At 51.6% G+C, this 23,800-nt stretch overlaps 2 protein-coding genes across 5 annotated transcripts; both read left to right on the top strand.

Moving 5' to 3' along the window:
- The first annotated feature begins 8,725 nt into the window (after nt 1-8,725).
- Nucleotides 8,726-12,838, top strand: CALHM1 (calcium homeostasis modulator 1). The gene is made up of 2 exons (XM_004370106.1): nt 8,726-9,277; nt 12,365-12,838. Exons 1-2 carry the CDS (start codon nt 8,726-8,728, stop codon nt 12,836-12,838), a joined length of 1,026 nt encoding a protein of 341 aa, XP_004370163.1.
- Nucleotides 12,839-15,425: 2,587 nt separating this feature from the next.
- On the top strand, nt 15,426-23,093 carry CALHM2 (calcium homeostasis modulator family member 2). Of its 4 annotated transcripts, none has more exons than XM_023741127.1 (3): nt 15,426-15,746; nt 20,364-21,132; nt 22,507-23,093. In XM_023741127.1, the coding sequence occupies exons 2-3, from the start codon at nt 20,578-20,580 to the stop codon at nt 22,921-22,923; spliced, it is 972 nt and encodes a 323-aa protein (XP_023596895.1). In that variant the 5' UTR covers nt 15,426-15,746; nt 20,364-20,577; the 3' UTR covers nt 22,924-23,093. The 4 variants fall into 4 exon arrangements, with proteins under 4 accessions (XP_023596895.1, XP_023596906.1, XP_023596899.1 ...); XM_023741138.1 differs by having other exon boundaries at nt 20,570-21,132; nt 22,507-22,981; XM_023741131.1 differs by lacking the exon at nt 15,426-15,746 and adding an exon at nt 18,436-18,547 and having other exon boundaries at nt 20,438-21,132.
- The last annotated feature ends 707 nt before the right edge of the window (nt 23,094-23,800 follow it).

The raw sequence follows: 23,800 nt of genomic DNA, 5'->3' as shown, positions 1-23,800 counted from the left end.
GGTCAGGAGGAGGGATGATATTTGGAGTTGGTTCACATGGCGGTGATGCCTGAAGCAGCAGGAATGGACAGGGTCATCAGGGGAGAGAGGCTTGAGTGAGAAGAGGAAGACCAAGATCTTTAGTGTCTTGGAGGAGGAAGAGGAGCGATTACAGAGGCAAAGAGTCCAGAACAAAATCAAGGAGGAAAGAAGTTCAAGATAGTGGAAGGATGACAATAAATCCAGTGCTTCAGAGACCCAGGACGGGGAGGACTGAGGGAAAAATATTGGTTACTGGCAACTGCTCATGGCAGGGGACTGCTCACCAGGGAGGTGGTCCAGGACAAGCAGATGGGTGGGTTTTTGTAGGAGTCTGTCAGTATAAATCCCTGGACACCTGCCTTGCCCAGGGTTATAAAGGATGGGTGGGAGGTTTGGAGCCTGCCCCAACTTATAATATTCATATAGGGAGGACCTTCAACATCCCCCTATGGGGAAGGGCACCTGGACCCAAAGGCTGTGATGGGGAGAAGCCGAAAGATACCCACACTAGCACGCTTCTGCTTCCAAGGGTCTCAGAAAATGAGGGAGTTCTCTGCTCCACTCTCTCTACCCAACCCTTTGAGGCCAAATAAAATGACTTCTCCTTGCCTGTGCTTGACCAGCTCTGATGCGGAGGCCAGAGAGGGCTGTAGGAGGGGGGGTACCCTGAGGGCCTAGAGAAGAGCAACAGGAGACAGCCTGGAATGGTAAGCAGTGGCAGAGCAGAGATGACATTGAGCTGCCCAGCAGAGTTTGAACATCCACTAGCCCCTCCCCCTGCCCATTCTCTCACAGAAAAGAGGAGCTGCTCTTCAGCCCTCCCCACTCCTCACAGAAACCAGTCCCAGAGGGAAACTCAGAACCAGAATGGCAAGTACTGTTTCCTCCTTGTGTCAGAATTCTTGCCTCCCAACAAATTTATCTAGGTCCAAGGCTCACTTCTTCGTTTACTTATTCATGCAGGCATTTATTCAGCACTTATTAACTGAGTGTCTGCTATATACCGGGCACACTGTGCTGGGCATCAGGAATATAGTAACGAACAAAACAAATGTGGATCTTTTGGCCTTTATGGTGCAATGGGGGCCCCAGATATTAAAGAAACACACCTCAAAATAATAAAATTGCAACCAATGTTGTGAAGGGGAAGTACATCGAAGCGCCTATGAAAGCCTATATCAGCAGGACCTGTCTAAGCTGAGGAAGGCTCCCCCAAGAGGTGACCATTTAGCTGAGATCTTAAGGATGAACAGGAATTTCCAAGGTGGAGAGTAGAGGGGGAAGCATTCTAGGAAAAGGAACAGCATGTGCAAATGTCCTGAGATGGGAAAGGGTTTGTCCTGCTTGAGGAACTGAAAGCAGGCTAGTGAGATACAGCACAGACAGACATTGGGGGAGAGTGGCTCCAGGGAGACGAGTGAGTAGGCGGGACCAGCCCTCACAGGGTCATATAGGCCCCGTTAAGGATTTGGACTTCAGCCTTTGAAGGGAATTAAGTAAGAAGTAATACAGTCAGATGTCCACTTTTAAAAGAACTGGCCACAGCCTGGGAGTGGCTTGATAGGGGACTGGTGTGAACTGCAGAAGGCAGGCAAGAGCTGATTGGTTTAGGGTGGAGATAGAGAGAAGCAGCAGATTAGAGGTTTTTAGGGGCTAGAATGGACTTGGTGCTCTTGTTTGTCAATGTCCTGCTTAAAATGCGATGCATGGAGCAGCCCGCACTGTATTTAATCAGCTGAGGCTGGGCTATAAAAATAAAACAAGAATGTCCATGGCTTAACACAACAAAGATGTATTTCTCACTCAAGCAAAGTCTGATGTAGGTAAATGAGAGAAAGAGGATTGAGGGGAGGAGGCTCTGCTCCACATAGTCACTTGAGGACAAGGAGTCTCCACCATCTTGAGATGCCGCCATTGAGACACATGGTATTCCCAGAAGCAGATCCTGAGGCAAGGATGTCAGTGCAAGTTAGTTTATATGGAAGGTGCTCCCAGGGAGCAACAGTAGGAGACAGGGGAAGTGATACAGGAAAGCGGAGAAAGTCAATAAAGAGTACATACAGGAACTAACCAATTACCAGTGTGGGCAACTGGAATCCAATCGCACTGGGAAACTGTGGGAGACCTTGTAGAACATGCCTTGGAGTAATCCCAACCAAGGAGTGAGGAACATGGAGTATTTATTCACCAATAAATACTGTCTGTCATTGGTTAGGGCACGAACTATGGCACCTCTGGTTTGCCTTGGGCCCAATGTAATCCCAAGTGAATGTAACCCCAAAGCCAAAAAAAGTTCTCAAGTGTTTGTAGTGAGCAGCCTTTGGAATGTAAAGGTGAGTGCTGAGGGGAACGGGTGGAGGACAGAGGCATCTGTTACACATGGCTTCTTGGGTCAGCAAGGCAGGGGAAGAGAAAGAGCAGAGCAGGGGCGGATTAACCAGTAAGCAAGGTACACACGGGCTTACTTGTGCTTACTTACTAATCTGTAGTGCACAGTTTCACACGTGTGATCACATCTTTGATGTGGTGAAAAACAGGTGAAATTGTGCACTACAGGTTAGTAAGTAAGCACAAGTAAGCCCGTGCGTACCTTGCTTATTGGGTAATCCGACCCTGGAGCAGGGGACATGGTTCAGGGTGAGAAGAGTTGTGCCAGACCTGGATGTGACTTACATCACACCTACACATGCTCCATTGACCAGAAGTCAGTCACATGGCCCCAACCTACCTGGATCAGAGGCTAGGAATTATAAGAAAGCACATGGAATATTTGGTGAGCATTACCACTTTTGCCACGGTTTACCCATTGCCATTGAGTCAATTCCAACTCAGCGAGCCACTGACGGGTTCCAACCACAGACCTTTCGGTTAGCAGCTGAGCACTTTAACCATTGCACCACGAGGGCTCATTTGCCACAGTATACTACCCCCAATATGATTTGACTAATGCAGAAGAGAATAGCCCTATATCCTTCTTAGGTAAAGACTTCATACCTCTGATAAAACAGCCTAACAGTACAGATCCTGGCAGCCACAGCTCTCTGTTGGCCCCTGCCTCCTCCATCGCCCAGTTCTCTGGATGCCCAGAACAGTTGCTGGTTGAGGGCAGTGTCCACTTCAGTACCATACACTCACACTCTCCCAAGCAAATTAAGCATTTTCCTAAAGGTACAGCACCAGCTGTCTCAGGGGGCCCCTTTGCATGCTGCTTTTCATGGCATCCTTAACTCCTCCAAGTCGGAGGGGACACACGAGCCCCGGGATGGGTGGCAGGACCACATCCCTGAGGGCAGGAAGCGGTGGGGTAGGTGCTGGTGCACATTTCACAGTAGTGGCTGTGGGTGAGCTCACTGCCAACACTCTGAAAAGTGTGAGTGGGGTAGTGATGTACTGCTTTTCATTTCCACTTCGCGTTGTGCTCTAGGAATTATAGGGGAGAAGTGGAGGAAACACATACACCACGAAATGCACTGCAAAAGACTCCTGCTGGAGTGGACAGCATAATGACAGCAAAGACGCCCAACTCCTAATCCCGAAACTCGTGAAAATATTACCTCACATGGCATGAGGGACTTTGCAGATGTGATGAAGTTAAGGATCTTGAGATGGGGAGTTTGCTAGATTACCTGGGTGGGCCCAAGGCAATCACACGGGTCCTTATAAGAGAGATAGGAAGGTCAGAGTCAGAGAAGGAGATGTGACAACGGACGGAAGCAGACATTGGAGAGATTCAAGGCCATAAGCCAGGGAATGTGGAAAAGACAAGGAAATAGATTCTCCCCTAGAGCCTCCAGAAGGTAGACAGCCCAGCAATGCCTTGATTTTAACCAAATAAGATCCATTTTGGACTTCTGGCCTCCAGAACTGTAAGAGAATAAATTTGTGTTGGTTTAAGCCACTAAGTTTGTGGTAAATTTGTTACAGCAACAATAGGAAACTAATTCAGATTTTCTAAATGCACGACTAAAGCTCAGGTGCAGAGATGATAATTAGTACCATTATGATATTGTAACAATCATTTGCAAGAGCTCACTGTGAGCCTGGGTCTGTGCTAAACTCTTTACCTGCATCGTCTCATTGAATCCTTACACCACCAGAGGGTTAGACTCTATTCTTCTCTCCATTTTACAGATGAGAGGACTGAGGCACCCAGTGGTTAAATTACTTGCCCAAGATGCCTGGCTAGTATGTGGCAGTGTTGCGACTTGAAGCCAGGTCACTGGTCAGTTTGCTCTTAATCACTCTGTGACATAGTTTCTTGCTAAGAAAAAACTTGACTGTTCAATGAATAAAATACTGAGCGAATGTGCAGGGCCTGGGTGGGTAGAGAGAGGGGGGATGGTATTCAAGGAGGGTGACACCAGAGGCCGAGCTGTCTCCCCAGGCAAGCGCGCCAGTGTAATCTATGTCTCTTCTGTGGTCACTGACAGTGGGGCCTTCTAGCCGCAACTGGGCCTCAAGAGGCCAAACCCCTCTCCCATCTTCTCCCTCATCCCTCCTCTTATGAATTGAATTGTGTCCCCCCAAAATATGTGTCAACTTGGCTAGGCCATGATTCCCAGTATTGTGTGATTGTCCACCATTTCGTCATCTGATGTGATTTTCCTATGTGTTGTAAATCCTGCCTCTATGATGTTAATGAGGCAGGATTAGAGACAGTTCTGTTAATGAGGCAGGACTCAATCTATAAGATTAGGTTGTGTTTTGAGTCAATCTCTTTTGAGATATAAAAAAGAGAAGTGAGCAGAGACAGGGGGACCCCATACCACCAAGAAAGAAGCTCCAGGAGTGCAGTACATCTTTTGGACCAGGGGTCCCTGTGCTGAGAAGCTCCTAGACCAGGGGAAGATTGATGGCAAGGACCTTCCCCCAGAACTGACAGAGAGAGAAAGACTTCCCCTGGAGCTGGCACCCTGAATTCAACTTGTAGCATCCTAGACTGTGAGAGAATAAATCTCTGTTTGTTAAAGCCACTCACTTGTGGTATTTCTGTTATAGCAGCACTACATAACTAAGACACCTACCCAGCCATTGGTCACCTGCCCCTGCCCCTCTATCCTTCAGAGGCAGAGCTTCCTAACATTCATCCTAACCTGATGATCACAGTGCAAAGAGACAATGCTGATGTTGGCACATGACACTGGGGCAAACTGAGGGGGTTTGGAGACATCTGTATGGAGCCTGGAGCCCTGATGACACAGTGATTAAGCACTCAACTGTTAACCAAAAGGTCAGCGCGGTTCAAACCCACCAGCCATTCCGTGAGAGAAAGATGTGGCAGTCTGCTTCCATAAAGATGTACAGCCTTGGAAACCCTATGGCGCCGTTCTACTCTGTCCTACAGGGTCACTATGACTGGGAAGAGACTCGACAACAGTGGGTTTGGTATTGGTTTTTATATGGAGCCTGGTGGGGCAAAAAATGATTACATTTTCTTCGTCTCATACAATTGTGATGATAAAAATAAAATACAAAGTATTAAGAAAGACTAAATTTTGAATGTTATGGGTTGAATTGTGTCCTCTAAAAAGGTGTGTTGACGTCCTAATCCCCAGTACCTGTGAGTGTGACCTTATTTAGAAATAGCATCTTTGCAGATGTAATTAGTTAACTTGAGGTCATACAGGAGTAGGGTGGACCCTAATCCAATATGACTTGTGTCCTTATAAAAAGAGAAGAGACACAGAGACAGACAGACACAGAGGAGCAGACGTCATGTGACAACAGAGGCAGAGATTGGAGCGATGCTACCACAAACGAAGGAACACCAGGGACTACAGAAGCTGGTAGAGGCAAGGAAGGATCTGCCCCGAGAGCCTTTGGAGAGAGCATGGCTCTGCAGATGCCTTGAATTTGAACTTCTAGTTTCCGTAACTGTGAGAGATTAAATTTCTGTTGTTTTAAGCCCCCCACTTTGTGGTAATTTGTTACAGCAGTCCTAGGAGACTAGTACTCTGAATTTGCATAAAACATCCAAATGAAATTGCCTGGGTTTTTTAACATAAGAAGTTTGAGTTTGCTTCCGCGAACACAACTTGTTAATATCAGACTTTATGCATAAAATGACCACACGCAATACCTATTCAAGGCTCTTTAATGATGATCTCTTCAAATGTTTGAAGTATCCACCCAAGTAGGTGATAAATTTAGGACTAATTTTTACAACGATGCAAGAATTTACAACAGTTTGGATGATATTTAAAGATTCTAACACTCTCCCTTTACTTTCAATGACAGATGTCACCAAAATCCTTGTGATAATGAGAAGAATGGATTTAGAATCCAACCAAACTTTTTTTAATGTCAAGTATTTTTAAATAATCTTGAAGTTAGAATTTGTAGAGCTTGCATGTGTGGTTAGAGCAGGCACACTGCAGCCAACTTGGGGACCACTAAAAAGACCCATCAGCCACAAATGGGGAGATGTGTCTAGTATATAAGACAGAGATTTCAGGCAGCCCCCTGAAGCCCCCCTCCCGGCCATCCTGCACCTCCCCCCTCCCACATCCACCGCACTTCAGGCTATGCCAGGCTCTGGCAGCAGCTCAGACCCCTCGTCAGGATACACAATGATGCTGCAGTAAATGTCTGGGGTAGACACTTCCTTGGTTGGATCTCCCTCATCCTGCTTTCTGCCTGTAGGTGCTCTCTGGGGAGCCCCTGACAAGAGTCCTCCAGGAGCTACCAGTCTGGGGGCTCCAGCTGCCCCAGGCCCAACCTGAGGGCTGAAGAGAGCAATCTCCTTCCCCACCTGTATCCTATTTGTGACACACTAGAGTTTCCACCCAGACTAGTAGAATAGGAGAACCGGATTCAGCCAGAAGAGAAAGGCCAAAAACACTTCTCTGCCCCTTCTTCTACTCCCCAGTCCCATGGGAGGGCTAGCCTGGGTTCAAATCCCACTCCTCTTCCACCTACAGGCTGTGTGACCTTTAGCTACTAAATTACCCTCTCCGAGCCTCAGTCCCCGCCTCTGTAAAATGGGAACAATAGCATTATCCCATAGGATTATATGAGATGATACATGTAAAGTGCTTGGCACAAGTGAAGCCTCCGCAAATGTCGGCTCTTGTTGTTCATACACAGACAAACAGATACAAAGGCCACCAATGTGGTTACACATACACATGAAGATACACAAGCCAGAGGCCCAGAGCCACAGCCAGCTCACACATGGGCACACACACAGGATATACAGATCTGTGGCCCCATGGAGACACCCTGTCTAGGCTCTACCTTAGCCCAGCCCCACCCCTCTCCCCACAGGAGCCATCTGGATGGAGCTGGATCTGCCCTGCCCTACAGAGAGCTGCCCACGCAACAGAGGGAGACTTTTAAAGCACTCCCGCTTTGATGTGTCCATGCTGGTGGTTCCTGCAGACCACTCTGGAGGCCCAAGCTCCAGGCATGCAATGCCATGCCTATGGTTTCCCTTTTTTTATCTGGGGGATAGGAGGTAGGAGGAGGGGCCAGGAAAGGGTTTGTTATCCACAATCCACAAACACTCAGACACACCCACAGAGACACTGGCAAACCGAACACAAAGACCCATAAAACCCACTGCCTTCGAGCCCATTCTGACTCATAGCAACCCTTTAGGACAGAGTAGAACTGCTGCATAGGGTTTCCAAGGCTGTAATCTTTACGGAAACAGACGGCCACATCCTTCTGTTGCGAAGTTGCTGGTGGGTTTGAACCACTGACCTTTCAGTTAGCAGCTGAGCACTCAACCACTGCATCACCAGGTCTCCTGAACACAAGGACACCTACTCACAGGTTGCAGCTCCCGGCCCTGCAAGGAGGGAACCCGATAACCTCTCAAATCCAAATCCTCTAACTCCAATGGGAGGCTTCTTCCTCCATGCCATGCTTGCGTTAGCACTATTTCTGCTACCACCATGGCCACAACCCGTCTTACCAATATCACTACCACCATTACCATCATTACTGCTTTCACCACCACGCTCACCATCACCACCATCCTCACCACCGCTATCATCATCGCCTCCATTAACATCACCACTATCCTTCCACCACTATCACCATCACCTCTGTCAACATTGCCACTGCCATCACCACTACTATCACCTTCACCTCCATTAGCACCAACCCCACCACCAACATTATCACCTCCATTACGGTCACCACCGCCACTGCCATCACTGCACCATCATACCCTCATTGTCTGAACTGATGGAGGAGCCCTCTTGGATTCTGACACAGTGTGGACGGGCAGGAGGAGGGTGACATGCTTCACAGGAGCCCAGAGGTTCAGGCCCAGGAGCTCAGGCCTCTGCAGCAGCCCTGGATTCTTCCAGACCCCAACCCTGCTGGAGACAGTCTTCCAGGCTGTGTCTGAGCCTGCCCTCTCCCTCCCACACTCACAGAGAACTGGTGCAGCTTTGTGGTTTCCCATTGCAGGAGGTGGCTCTGGAGAGACAGCAGCTGGGAGGGGTGAGGAGAGGAGGGGTAGAACTCTGGCTCCGTCCACAGGATTGACCAACCAGCACCCTCTGGGTCAGCACCTGACTAGAAGTTTCCTCAAAGGGACAGTGACATCAGCTGCTGCCCTGAGCCCTGCCCGTCTCGGCTAGGAGGGCCCAGAGTCATGAGGTGGGCACCCAGTGGGCAGGATGGGCTGCTGGGGCCGTCTGTGAGGCAGTGGTGAGGTGGGAGGAGGGCCGTGGCCCCTCACGGGGGCAGGATGGATAAGTTTCGGATGATCTTCCAGTTCCTTCAGTCCAACCAGGAGTCCTTCATGAACGGCATCTGTGGCATCATGGCTCTGGCCAGCGCCCAGATGTACTCGGCCTTCGACTTCAACTGCCCCTGCCTGCCAGGCTACAATGAGGCGTACAGTGCTGGCATTTTGCTCGCACCTCCCCTGGTGCTCTTTCTGCTCGGCCTGGTCATGAACAACAACGTGTCCATGCTGGCCGAAGAGTGGAAGCGGCCGCCGGGCCGCCGGGCCAAGGACCCCGCCGTGTTGCGCTACATGTTCTGCTCCATGGCCCAGCGCGCCCTCATTGCACCTGTCATCTGGGTGGCTGTCACGCTGCTTGATGGCAAGTGCTTCCTCTGTGCCTTCTACACGGCCATCCCCGTGGCCACACTGGGCAATGGCAGCCTGGCGCCCAGCCTGGCTCCCCAAGAGCTTGTCCGCCTACTGGCCCGGGTGCCCTGCCCTGAGATCTACGACGGCGACTGGCTGCTGGCCCGAGAGGTGGCCGTGCGCTACCTGCGCTGCATCTCCCAGGTGAGGGGGCCGGATGGCCTTGGGCTGGGACTACCCCCACAGGCAGGGCCCCTCCAGAAAGACCCTGTCCCCCAACCCTCAGAATGAGGCTTCCTCAGGCCAGTCATATTCTGTCCCCCTCCATCGGACTGGAGCGCCTCAGACAGGTCTGAGTTTTCCTCCTCAGATGAAGTTCCTTGGGGCTGGGCATGTTTTCCCAACTTAGACAGGGCTTCTGAGGGCCAAACAGGTTTCTTCCCTCAGACAGGGGCCACCTGGAGAAAGTACTGTGGCTCTCTCAGGCCAGAAGCTTCCAGAGAGCAGGCCTGTCCCCTGTCCTGAGGTCTCCAGAGCCAGCCCCACATCCTCTGTTCTGAGCACCAAGCTTGGGAGTATTTGTATCCTTTTCTTCTTCCAAGCCTAGGCAGCCCTGAGGCTGGTGGGTGGTGGGGCCATTTGGATACATTTCCCTGGCAAATGTCTCCAGCTGGAATCTCCCTGCTTGGGCAGTGGGAGCTGAGGGCCGGGTTGCTCTGGAAGGCTGGGCTTGGGTGAGGGATATGACTGAAGCCAGGGTGAGAGTGCTCAGGTCCAGACCCCACATCCTCCCAGCCCCACTCCCCTGTCCTCTGCCCCTCTGGGCCCTCGCTAGTCTGAGCCTCTCCAGCTGCCCCTCCAGACCGCGAAGCATGGGAAGGGCAATGCTGGCAACATGCTCATGCAGCCAGAGGACCAGGCGATGTCAGGGAGAGGGGGCAGGGGCCTGGGCCTACAATCTAAGGGCTAGAGAAACATATGTACTCAGACACCCCCAGCTCCTCCTCTCCAGCCTGGACCTCTCTCCCACCAGGTCTCCATCACCCCCCAGATGCCCCATGTGAACCTCACACCCTGGGCATCTAACACGACTCTACTTCTCTCCACCCTGCACCTCCTCTCCTGTGGGCTACTTGCCCCATTATCCCAGGCCTTGGAGTCTGGGGCAACTGACCCTCTACCTGAATTTAAAACTATGAAATCATGCACAACTAGATGGTGCCCAGCTGCCACCACTGACTGCTCTGACAGGGATCACAATCGAGGGTCCCGGACAGAGCTGGAGAAAACTGTAGAACAAAATTCTAACTCACATAAAAAGACCAGACTTACTGGTCTGACAGGGACTGGAGAAACCCCAAGAGTATGGCCCCTGGACACCATTTTAACTCAGTACTGAAGTCACTCCTGCGGTTCAACATTCAGCCAAAGATTAGACAGGCCCATAAAACAACATAATACTAAATAGGCACACCAGCTCAGGGGCAAGGACAAGAAGGCAGGAGGGGACAAGAAAGCTGGTAATGGGGGACCCAAGGTCGAGAAGGGGAGAGTGTTGACACATTGAGGAGTTGACAACCGATGTCACAAAACAATATGTGTATTAATTGTTTAATGAGAAACTAATATGCTCTGTAAACCTTCATCTAAAGCACAATTAAAAAAAAAAAAATGAAATCGTAAGTTGCAAGTACCCCCAGAGATCACGGCTCCCTGGCCTATAGACAAGTTTCATTTGGCCTTCAGTGATGTTAAACTTTAGAATTACTCGACACATCTAAAAACCAAAAAATTTCACATAAAAATCAGATTTCCAGCTTCTCTTGAAACATCTGAAGATCCAGCCCCACCATGCCCACAGTTCTTCGTGGAATAGTGTGGGGATAGTGCCCCCCACCAAGATGGAGCACATGCTCTCCAGCTCCCCACTAAAAGTCTGCTCTGCCATCACCCGCCTGTCCCCCCATCCTGATCCGGCCAAACACTTCTCTGTGCAGATGGGGGCTTGACTCTGGAGCCCAGCTTTGGGGAGCCTTCTGTCCACACCCACAGTGGGTTATGAGCAGAGCAGAGCTAGAGCCCACTTGTCCCGTGCTCTTCAGCACAGAGTTTGAGTGCTTGAGTCCCTGAGGGCCCAGCTCAGAGCCCAGCATGGAGGAGGTGCTCAGTGAGTGCCTGGAGAGTGAATGGTAGACAGTACTAGGAGCCAAAGGAGAGCCACAGACTGAGAGGACGAATGGTTCCTGTCTTAGTTATCCCGTGCTGCTATAACAGAAATACCACAAGTGGATGGCTTTAACAAACAGAAATTTATTTTCTTACAGTTTAGGAGGCTAGAAGTCCAAATTCAGGGCGCCAGCTCCCAGGGAAGTCTTTCTCTCTCTGTTGGCTCTGGGGGAAGGTCCTTGTCATCAATCTTCCCTGGTCTAGGAGCTTCTCAGCACAGGGACCCCGGGGGCCAAAGGACACGCTCTGCTCCTGGCTCTTCTTGCTTGGTGGTAATGAGGTCCCTCTCCTCTCTGCTCAATTTTGTCTTTTATATCTCAAAAGAGATTGACTCAAGATACAACATAATCGTGTAGATTGAGTTCTCTCTCATTAACATAACTGCCTTTAATCTTGCCTCATTTACGTCATAGAGGTTAGGATTTACAACACATAGGATAATCACATCAGATCACAACCACACAATACTGGGAATCATGGCCTAGCCAAGTTGACACACATTTTGGGGGGACACAATTCAATCTATAACAGTCCCTGTGGCCTAGGGTGGTCAAGGAAGGCTTCCTGAAGGAAGATGTATGGTCAGCAGGGGCCTAGTGGCATCATAATGTCTAATGGTTACTGAGCACTAACTTTGTACCAGGCACCATGCTAAGTGAATTATCACATTTAGTCCTCGCAACAACCCTATGAAAGAGGCACTATCACCAGCCCCGTTTTACATGTGGGAAAACTGAGGCACAGAGAATTCAGGCACCTTTCTCCTGGTCAGCTAGTATGTAGTAGAGACAAGACTCAAACCCAGGCAGTCTAACTCTAGGTTCTGCCCACTGAGAGCCAGGCCTACATGCCAGGTGATTTACATATAGGATTTCCTCTCCACAAGGTGGGTACATCTACACCCATTTTACAGACAAGGAAATGGGAACCAAGAGGGGAAGTCACTTGCCCAGCCGGTGTTCTTTTCCCTAAGGACCCTGACATAGAGTGTTCGGTGGGGGGGAGTCTGTTTAGATGAGGGGGGCAAGAGGGCAATGCTGGCTGACTCTCTTCTCTGCTCCGCAGGCACTGGGCTGGTCCTTTCTGCTGCTGACCACACTGCTGGCCTTCGTGGTGCGCTCCATGCGGCCCTGCTTCACACAGGCCGCCTTCCTCAAGAGCAAGTACTGGTCCCACTATATCGACATTGAGCGCAAGCTCTTTGATGAGACATGCACAGAGCATGCGAAGGCCTTCGCCAAAGTCTGTATCCAGCAGTTCTTCGAGGCCATGAACCAGGACCTGGAGCTGGGTCACACCCACAGGGTGCTGGCCACAGCCACTGCTACCCCAGCCACCACTGACAGTGCTGGCGAGGAGAGGGAGAAGCTACGTGGCATCACCGATCAAGGCTCCGTGAACAGGCTGCTCACCAGCTGGCACAAGTGTAAGCCGCCACTGCGGCTGGGCCAGGAGGAGCCGCTGATGGCCAACGGCTGGGCTGGGGGTGGGCCCCGGCCCCCACGCAAAGAAGTAGCCACCTACTTCAGCAAAGTGTGAGCCGTAGTCAGCTAAAGAGGCAGGAATGAGGGTCTGAACCCACAGCCCCTCAGACCCGCAAACCAGATGGAAAAACAAAGGCTGTAGGTGCTGGGCAGTAGGCCCCTGGAGCAGACCCACATACCCAGGCCTGCCCATTTGAGGCAGGAATTTGGATGTAGGCCCCAGGACATTACCCTGGATGGCCCTAGGGCAGGGAGACCAAGAGCAGTATTAGTCAGAAGGGCTCAGAACTGGCTTGGGGGTTATGGGGAGAGATGGTTCCCACCTGCCTAGTCACTTGTCATACCAATTCTGGAGCCACTGGCCTCATCCCTGGTTCATTATCCCCTCTTAGGTCCTGGGAGGGTCGCTGCCCCAGCGTCCACTGTTGTCTGTGGCTTTTTAGGAGCCTGTTCCCTTGTGCTCAGGGCTCAGGAAGTGGAAGAGCTTCCAGCCCTTGCATGACGCAGGAACACTCTGATTTTGGCCAGAGTGTCCTGAGTGAAGCTGAGCAGGCTAGACCCAGATGGACTGTGAGGACACAGCACATGGCCTCACCTGGTGTGAATACCTGGGGTGACAGTTGATGGGACAAGATGCTGGAAGCCAGGTCCACCCGAGAGAAGCCAGAGTGTGTGGTCATCACAGAGATCACTTGACGACTGTTGAGATGGACTGCACATTTATTCAGCACCAAGCTCCAAAGGCCACCCACGTAGGGAAAGGTGGGGGGGGGGGGTAGTCCTTAAAGACCACCCTAGTGCCCCCTCACATCCAGGTAGCTGTCACAGAGGAAATCAGACCACGCCCAGGGCTTGAACAACTAGAAACAGAAGTGATGACTCCTCATTTTCTCAAAAACCACACCTCCTGGGGAGGGGACTCTAAAGTGCTAAGACGCTCTGCTCTGAAGTAAGGGTACAGGTGGTGGGATGGGAGGGGAGCTACCTAGAGTGGAAACAGCACAGACTATGGAGTGAGACAGAACTAGGCCAAATGCTGGTTCTAGCACTTACAAACTGTGCCTCTGGGCCAGTTGCTTCATTTTCTGTGCCTCAGTTTCCTTATCTATGAAATGGGGATAAGGGCACCTACCTCATAGGGTTATCGCGAGCATTAAATGAGTGAAGTATGTAAAATCACATGGCACATGGGAGGCACTCAGTACATGGTGGCTAACGGGTTTGTTCGTTCCTGAACCTGAGGACATCCTCCTCCCTCGGGCAGAGGAAGAGAAGATAAGGAACTGAAGCAACTCAAGCCCTCTTTGTGAAGGAAGAGGAAACTGAGGGCCAGACTGACTTTTTGTTCCACCCCCCACCCAGGATATCTTTGAGACATAAGCCCACCCATCACAGAATTCCTTGATCTTGGTCCCTACAACATTGTTTTAATGATTTCCATCCTCTCTTATGCACTTTACCTCTGTTCCCAGTCTGAGACCCAGTGTCCCTCCCGTTAATCATTTGGGAGAAAGGAGATCCCTGTAGGCCAAGGTGGGCTGGGAGGCCACCCCAGGAAGTGGGACCTGGAGTGGCCCCTGAAGGGGAAGGATTCAATGAACTAAGGCCAGGTTATGTGTTGGTTGGGGTGGGAGAGGGACTGCCAAATAGGAAAGAAAGCCTGGAGGAAGTGGGAGGTACAGGTGTGGAAGGAAGAGCAGAGCTTTGGGTCTGGCTGGCCTGGGCTCAAACACTAGAGCTGTGGGTCCTAAGGCAAGTCACCTAACCCCTCTGAGCCTCAGTTTGTTTGTCTGTAAAATGGATATAAAAACATCTGCTTTTCAGGATTATGGTGAGGATAAAGGGAGATAAATTTTGGGGAAGGATCTGGAGTGATAACAGGGGCTGGGGGTCACCTTGCCTGATCCTGGGGGTCATCTAGCCTGTCCTTAGACAGGATACTCCTGTTCAGCATTCCTAACCCATGACTCTTCAGCTTCCCTTGCACACTCCCACAGACAGGAAGCTCATGACCACCTTTTGGGACAGGCTGGGCAGTGCTGATTTTTACAAATGGGCTTCCTTCATAAACCTGCCTTCTTGTAATTTTCACCCACATTCGGAGATCTGCCTGCAGGGCCTCAGAGACTCCCTGGACTCCTGGATTCACTTGTCAGTCCTCCAGAGATCTGAAGCGGTACCGGGGGAGTCAGCTGAACTATGGGTAGAAGAGCCGGCAGGGAGAGGGTTTGCCCAGGCAGTGGCAGGACAGTTCTGAGTGAAAAGGCTGGGAAGCGCCCAGCCTTGGGTGCTCTGCAAGGGGTCAGTGTTGGTCTGATGGCACCTCTCCCCTGACCCTGCTGGGATCTCCTTCCGGAAGCTTCTGCCTGGTGGGGGTCAGGCATAGGGGTGCTTTTGAAACTGGCTTGGAGGGCAGGTCTGAGGCCAGAGCTTCCTGAAGTCTTCAATGCCTGGTCCCTGCTGACACCCCTCCTCCCCTCGCTGGTCCCACTGGAGTGAAGTCAGGTCTGGTCGGGGCAGGGCCGAGGGCGGAGGGTCGGCATTGCTCAGGGAGGGCGAGCAGGCCCGGCCCCAGCAACACAGGACAGACGCAGCAGCTGCCAGCAGGCGCCTGCACTTCCTCCCTCACCAGCACTGCCACCGCCTCCTCTGCAAGCTGCAGGCAGGCGCGCGGACGCTGTTTTTCCACTCGCTGCCGCATGTTCCATCCCACTGTTTCCTCCTCTCTTTTCTGGAGCTAAACTTTTCTGAAGGCGCCACCAGCCTGGGGCCTGCTGGTCTCAGACGAGTTCCTGTGCTGGCCGGAGAAGCAGAGAGAAGACAAGAGAGAGGAGCTGCAGCGGCACGGGATCAGGCTGGGCCAAGGGGCAGCTGCTCTACCAGTGGCTAGAGAACCACGCCCGGGGCTCCAAGAGCCCAGCCCGGCCAAGACCCAGGCCACAGGTGCCTGCAGCCAGCTCCAGGTAAGGAAGGGTCCCTCCCTGGGTCAGCCAGGTACCAGGGGAGCAAAGTAGAGTTTCTTCCAAGCTGCCCAGATGGATTGTCCTGGGGAGAGAGAGGCCCCTAGCTGAGGCCCCTACTGGGGCGGGGTCAATCCTATCCCAAGGAGGTCCCACTCCAGGTCTGGGTGGGGCCCTGCCCTGGCTTGTGGGGCAGAGGCAATAGCCTCAGATGGCGGCCTGGCTCATCCTTTGCTCAGCACCCACTCCTGTGCACGCATCCTGCTACTTTGGGTAGGTTTGTGAGGCCAGGGCCCCCACCCGGAACTAATCAGAAGCCTTGAAGCCAGGAGAAGAGGAAGGGGAGGTGGGGTTGCATTTAACCTGTTCATCCCCAGCAAAACTACAAACCCTCTTTCCCAGGGAGCAAGACTGGAGTTCTCAGCCCATGAGTTGGGGGAAGAGTCAGACACCCCCACTTCCTCCTGGTATCCCGTGTGGCCATATGGCTCTGCCCAGGCCTATACTGACAGCCCTGACAGAGACGGTGGTGGTGATAGAGATGAGGGCACAGAAGCGAATATGGGCAGATATCCCACCTTTGCTTGCTGCCCACCCCAACTCTCCTCTACCCGGCTTCCTCTGGCCTGGGGACCTTTGTTTTCCATCCCTGAGATGAGGAGAGGGACGTAGGGCCACACCCGGGGCTGTCTCTGGCTCTGTGTGGGTGGAGCCTGGGAAGAGAGTTGGTCTGGACATCTCTGGAGCCTGAACCCATGACCACTTCCTGGTGGGTGGCCAGCTCCACTGCAGCCCTGATAAGGCAGAGAAGCCTCAGGGTGCCACTGAGTCTTCACCTAGGTTTCCCATAAAGTCTGCTCAGTGGGAAGAGGCCATGGCTGGGGAAGGGGAAAACACGCCAGGGCTTGCCAGGCTCCCGTGGGCAGGCAAACCAACGTCAGGAGGAGACAGAGAAAATGGAGGGCTCTCTCAGCTCAGCCTCACCCTTTCCACATCACAAGCCTCCTTAGGTCCTGGTCAGAAGTTCTGCCCAGGCACCTGCATATTTGAATGGCCTCAAGCAAGGCACTTCCTGTTAAGGTCTTAGTTTCCTGATCTTTGCAGGGAGGAGAATCACCCTCCATCTTTCACCCTGCTGGAGTCACTTCTGGGAGCCACTGTGAAGATCCAAGAGGTTGAGAGAGTTGGAAGAGATGGGGGGTTTCACACACAGGACAATTTTCAGGCATCATCTGTTCCATTTCTTTTCCCTCCAACATCCCTAAGAGGAGAGCAAGGACCAGAATGATTTATCCTCTTTTCACAGATGAGGAAACTGAGGCCTAGATAAGTCATGAAGTATGTTAAAAGCCAGTATCTTCTAAACGAGTTCAGAGCCTGAGGTTTCCAAAATGAAGCAAAAGGTTCTTATGAACTCTAGGGATGCTGGAGTCTCGCTGTGTTAGGCTCACCACTGACTGGAGGCCCCTACCTCCACCCCACCCCACATCCCAGGATTAAGTCCACCGGGACAACCACGGACAACCACTCCAGCTTTTATACCTATGGGGCTAGGGGTCCTGAAGATATATCCCCCAAAGATTCCCAGGTCTTTCAGTACATTAACACTACCTGGAATCCCAAGGGGAAAGCTTGTCAGCATCCCACATTCCCCAACACCACAGGGCCATTCCCAACCCCTACCCCTAGAGAAGTCTGTGGTGGCAGAAAGAACGTAAGTGTTTGAGGCAGGCAGTCCGGGGTTTGAATCTCAGCTCTGCCACTTGGCAAGTCACTCACCTTCAGTGAGCCTTCACCTTCTCTTGTGTACAATGGGGATAATAACATAGTCATCTCACAGGGAGTTGTAAGGATGAGCAATAAGGGGTGAAATTCAATGAACAATGTTGTTATTGTTAGCTGCTGTAAAAATGGCATGGCAGAGGTGTTTGACGTCCTCTAACTTCACAAGGTGAAAGGAAAATCAAGATCAACAGTCTAAGGCTGATTTCTACAAGGCAGAGGTCAGATATGCCCCATCTTTACCTATTTTGACACCAATCACCCCTCCCACGGCACTCTCTACTTCTGGGCTGGGTTCGATAATTCATTGCAATGGCCACACTGAACTCACAGACAATATTCATGATTATGGTGTTTATTAGGGAAGTAACAGGTTACAATTCAGGTTCACGAAATACTTAGCATACAGTTCTTTGATCAGGACAGCTTATTCTCAGCTGCGGTCACAGGCAAGTCTCTCTCTGGCCCTCAGCCCCTCAGCCCAGCCTCTGCCCTGCTCAGGCACATGTTACAAAGCTCTTTTAGCTCTGCCTATAAGTGCCCAGAGGCACCCCTCTCCACCAGTAAGCTTCATGCTCCAAGGTGCTCAGCTTTCTTGCTCTGTGGGCCAGGATGCCCACCGCACCGTCTCCTGCCAGTCTCCTGGTTCTGCTGCCACCGTTTCTCTGCCACTGCTTCTCCCTGTCTGTCCTGGTTCTGCTGCCTCTGCTGCCTCTCTCTGTCTTCTGTGTTACAGCTGATCTCTCTCTTTCTCCACACCTCCCTGTAAGCCTAGCAGTGTGGTAAAACTGACCCATCCCCTTGTTAGGGTTCCGTATACCTTATTTGCACGGTCCCATCCCCACAAGGGAGCCCTGGTGACACAGTGGTTAAGCGTTTGGCTGCTAACCAAAAGGATGGCACTTTGAATCCACCAGCTGCTCCTTGGAAACCCTATGGGGCAGTTCTACTCTGTCTTATAGGGTCGTTATGAGTTGGAATCGACTCGACAGCAGTGGGTTTGACCCCCACAAGGATGCCAGGTACCTTATTTACATTATTAGCAAACTATCCAATCCCTTTGGTGAGCCATAAGCACCTCATTTGCATAGTCCCACTTGATTATTTGGTGGGAGTTACAAAGACTATGACTAGAAGGGTCATATTAAGTAATTCACTGCACCACAGGCTACCCCCTGGCTCTTCTAGCCATTGGCCCATTCACACTTAAAGGGTTAATTTCCCCCTCAATCATTATACCAGTCCACAACAGTCATTAGCAATTAGTCCTTCAGTAGGGCAAAGAGTCCTGGGGTAAGGTTACTCAGGGTGAGGTTACTCAGGTATTGGCCATTCAGGTCTGCTGCAGGTATCCATCTGATCTGGTCAGATTCTCCAAAAGTCACCTCAGCTTCACCCCCCTGGGCCTCCAATAAAATTATACTGACAGAAGATTATTCCCTTGCTTTTGAGAGCCTCTGAGCCTCAGGAGGTTTCAGCATAGCAAAACTTTTAAGGGACTTTAGGTTCAGCCACTATACTCCAGTCCAGCAGTTCCTCACCCTTAGTCCACTCTTTCACAGTTACTCTTCTACAATTAGTTTTTACAATCACAATTAACTCTGTTAACAATCAACACTCACAACTGAATCATATAATCCTATCAGCATCTTCCCCTATACTCTCTTCCCCAGACCCATTCTCCTTGTCCCCCTCGTTCTGAGTCTAAGCACACCCATGAAAGTGTATAAACCAGCCACTTCATGCCTTTATCTACCCCCCATTCTAGACAACCTATGTCTAAATGTCCATCCCTATCAAACCAGTACTCTGAGGAAACAAGCATGTTCCTTTATCTAAAGAATCTTCTATTCCAGTTGGAACTTTGAGCATCTGCATCCATAAGCATAGTCCAGAGCAAGCCGTCAAATTGCAGCAGTCTACACCAGATCACAGTGTCAAACATCTTTTCTTCTTTCAGTCATGTTCTGGTCAGTTCATCCCTAGCCCCTGTGGGCTAGGTCAATGGGTACCAGCCATTGGCTCAGGAGTCCACACATCTCCCAGCACTTCAGACCAACCAGTCCCTTCTCTCTCTCTCTCTCTCTCACCCCCATGGGGGGATGGGGGAATGGGGGGCTAGGTCAATGGGCACCACTCATACGCTCAGGAGTCCATACAACTCCCTGCACTTCAGACCAGCCAGCCCTTTCTCTCTTTTTCTTTCATCCCTAGCCCCTGTGTGCTAAGTCAGTGGGCACCAAAGGAACATGTCCAAACTCAGCCAGTCTTCATTGCAGCACCTCCTCCACTTCCACTCTTTGAGTGAACCCAGGTGGTCACCACAAGCAAGCATACCAGGCTGTCTACTTGCCAGCTCCCTTTAACTTCCAGTCCTGGAAGGGGTTTTTTTGGATGGGCACCGACTCATTGCAATCCCATTTACAACAGAATAAAATGTCACCTGGTCCTATGTCATCTTCATGATCACATGTTCAAGTACAGTGTTGTAACCACTGTGAATTTTGAGTGACTTCCAACCGAGGGGGCTTATCTTCCAGCACTGTATCAGACAATATTCTGTTGTGATCCACAGAGTTTTCATTGGCTAATTTTCTAAGTAGATCACCAGGCCCTTCTTCCTAGTCTGTGTTAGTCTGGAAGCTCTGCTGAAACCTGTCCACCATGGGAGGCCCTGCTGGTATTTGAAATCCCAGTGGCATAGCCTCCAGCATCACAGCAACATGCAAGATACCACAGTATAACAAACTGACAGATAGGTGGTGGCAATGAACAGTAGTGACCATTATTTCTCCCAGGTCCACAGGCCCCCCACAAAACTCTTTCCTTTCTCACCAGCCTGGCCACACAAGCATCCTCTTCAATCTCCGTTTTCAATGGCAAACATTTATCAGGCATCTGCTGTTCCACAGGAAGCACCAGGCCAACCACTGTAGGGGATAAAATGGCAAGACTGTGCCCTGCCTTCAGGTGCCCAACAGCCTGAGCCTCTTCCTAGTCCCACCAGGAATCATCAATCTCAGTCTCCTGCCTCCATCCTGCAGCTTTCACCATGGCAGCCCTGATTGCAGAGAACTTCCGCTTCCTATCACTCTTCTTCAAGAGCAAGGATGTGATGATTTTCAATGGCCTGGTGGCACTGGGAACAGTGGGCAGCCAGGAGCTGTTCAGTGTGGTGGCCTTCCACTGCCCCTGCTCACCGGCCCGGAACTACCTGTACGGGCTGGCAGCCATCGGTGTGCCCGCCCTGGCTCTGTTTCTCGTTGGTGTCATCCTCAACAACCACACTTGGAACCTAGTTGCTGAGTGCCAGCACCGGAGGGCCAAGAACTGCTCAGCTGCTCCCATCTACCTACTCCTGAGCTCCATCCTGGGCCGTGCAGCCGTGGCCCCTGTTACCTGGTCTGTCATCTCCCTGCTGCGCGGTGAGGCTTATGTCTGTGCCCTCAGCGAGTTCGTGGACCCCTCTTCACTTACAGCCGAGGAAAAGGCCTTCCCACCAGCCCATGCTACCGAAATCCTGGCCAGATTCCCTTGCAGGGAGGGCCCTGCCAACCTGTCAGTTTTCCGGGAGGAGGTCAGCCGCAGGCTCAAGTATGAGTCCCAGGTAAGGAGCTGTGCAGAGGGAAACTCCCCCTCCTCCTTCTCTAGGTGGTGGTTGGTGGGGAGGTGCTGGGGTGGCCCAGTTGTAAAACTGGAGTTGGATCCTCAGGAGCTGAGGTCTCCAGGAAGCCACTAGATCCTATCAGCGTCAGTTTATCAGAGCTGATTAATCCAAGGGTTAATGCTTAGCGGAGCAAGAGCCAATTCCAGTCCCAAATAAGCCAGATAGTTTTAAACATTAAAGGAACATTCTCTGGCTCAGCCTGAGCCAAGATCCCAGTCAGATTAAGTCCTTTACCCCAGCTTGGACCTCTGCAAGCCACCTAAAAAACATTTGCTATTGGCCATGAGTTGACAGTGGAGTGTGGTGGGCTCCCAGGACCAGCAAGTTACTATCCCAGGAAGGGCCCAGGCCCCCCACTAAGTCAGGCTCAAGAGTTGCTGACTTGAGCCTCTTGCTAGGAGGAGGGATCAACAGTCAGGAATGAAGCAGCTGTTGCCCTGATCCCACCCTCAGCTTCTCCTTAGCTCTGAAGGAGTTGATGACTCCAAGAGTGGAAGTTGTCGGGGGAGAGAGGGCATGGGAGGAGAACTGGGCAGAAGCAGAAAAACTGAGCTGGAAGTGTTAACTTAGTGAAGCAGGAGGTGAGGGAGAGACAGGAAGGAGCATAAGATTTTCTAAAGGTCTCTTCTCTTAGGCATATAAGGAACACAAGTAGACAGAGAAACAGGGCTGGAGCCAGCACCAAAGGAGACGGGAGCTGGTAGTCAGAAAGAGCAAAATTCACTTGATTCTCGTCAAATGCCCACAGACCTCTGTACAAGTTCAACTGGGGAAACAAAGGTGAACTTCACTGCCCTTGTCCTCAACAGGCTTACACCCAAGCAAGTGTTTGAGACAAGCACGAGTGATCTCAAAACAAGGCAGATGATAATGAAAGACGAACCAGGCCATGGGGGTTTCAGGCAAGGCAAGATTGCACCCAGAGGGACCTTGGAAGGCTTCCTGGAGGTGGCATCTGGGCTGGGCCTGGCAGTTTGACTGGATTTTGAAGGGCTGAGATGATGTGGGGGGAGGGGTGGGCCCTTAGGGCCGAAGGAATGGCAGCAGAAAATGCAGGAGGCAGTGTAGAACTGTGAAAGAGACAGCAGAGACAGTGCTAAAGGGGGTAAGGAAGAAGAGGTGGAATCCCAGCCAGAAGGGCCCAGCTCCCCTTTCAGAAGCAGAATCTGAGGCCAAGGAAGTTACAGAGCCAGGAGACTCTCAGGCCTGTGTTCAGTCCAGCCCACCCCCTCTGACCAGCTACTTACTTCTTGGGGTAGTAGGGGTCCCAGGCAGCCCCTTGCCCCTACTCAGTCCTGCCTACTCTCTGGCCAGCTCTTCGGGTGGCTGCTCATCGGCGTGGTGGCCATACTGGTGTTCCTGACCAAGTGCTTCAAGCATTGCTGCTCACCACTCAGCTACCGCCAGGAGGCCTACTGGGCGCAGTACCGGGCCAACGAGGATCAGCTGTTTCAGCGCACGGCTGAGGTGCACTCGCGGGTGCTCGCCGCCAACAACGTGCGCCGCTTCTTCGGCTTCGTGGCGCTCAACAAGGATGATGAGGAGCTGGTTGCCAAGTTCCCAGTGGAAGGCACACAGCCACGGCCACAGTGGAACGCCATCACCGGCATCTACCTGTACCGGGAGAACCAGGGGCTCCCACTCTATAGCCGCCTACACAAGTGGGCTCAGGGTCTGGCAGGCAAAGGCTCAGCCCCTGACAACGTGGAGATGGCCCTGCTTGCCTCCTAAGTGTCCTGTTCCGGCTCTCTGCAAAGGACATTACTTGGTACCAAACTGAACCCCACTGCCTACTCACATCAGAACAGGATTTTTTTAAACCATAGCTTCTTGGGGAAACAGGCCAGGGGAAAGGAACACAAGGTGACCTGGAGTAGGGATGACAAATCTAGCAGACAATGTGGCCAGCTGATGGGAAGGCTCTCAGACCTGAAGAAATCCCCTCTCCTGTTACCACCAGCTCACTTGGTCAACAGCTTTGGGGAAAACACTCTTTCCCAGAACTGGTCCTTAATTCACTATGAAGATCTTTTACTGGTGGGACTCCAAGGCTGGTAGACCCCAGCCAGCAAAGCCAGGTGACAATGACACTCACCAATACGCTCCTTGTGCAGTTAATTTGTGTCTAATTGCATATATGGAAATGACCAGGTGCACAGCTGGGAAGCTGCCCTCCAACAAGGTATGCCGATGGCCTTATTTTATGTATTTCAATTTTTGATAAAGCTTCTTAATATAAAGGACTAGCTTGGTGTCAGCATGTTTGAATGGCTGTGGGAGGAGAGGGACAGGGAGACTGTGGGCAGGACTGCAACAGGCTGACAGGGCAGGAGGGGTGCAAGGGGCATCAGGTGCTCCCACACAGGGGAGGGCCCTGGGGCTGCCGATCTCCTGCAATGGGACTCCATTCGCTGATTTGATCTGAGGAACAAACGGAGCCTTGCCTCTCTCAGAGGGAAGCTCAACTTGAAATGTCAAGTCTCAGAGATCTTGCACTCACTAGGGCAGAACCAACTCTTGTAACTTAGGGCTAATGTCCGAGAACCAGGCCAGCTGGCTTCTACTCCCTCTTGTCCCAGCCCTTGGCTGATCACCTCCACCACTCCCC

This window comes from Trichechus manatus, unplaced genomic scaffold (assembly GCF_000243295.1).
Source record: "Trichechus manatus latirostris isolate Lorelei unplaced genomic scaffold, TriManLat1.0 scaffold00007, whole genome shotgun sequence".
Taxonomy (NCBI): domain Eukaryota; kingdom Metazoa; phylum Chordata; class Mammalia; order Sirenia; family Trichechidae; genus Trichechus; species Trichechus manatus.
This window is presented reverse-complemented; position numbering and strand designations above follow the sequence as displayed.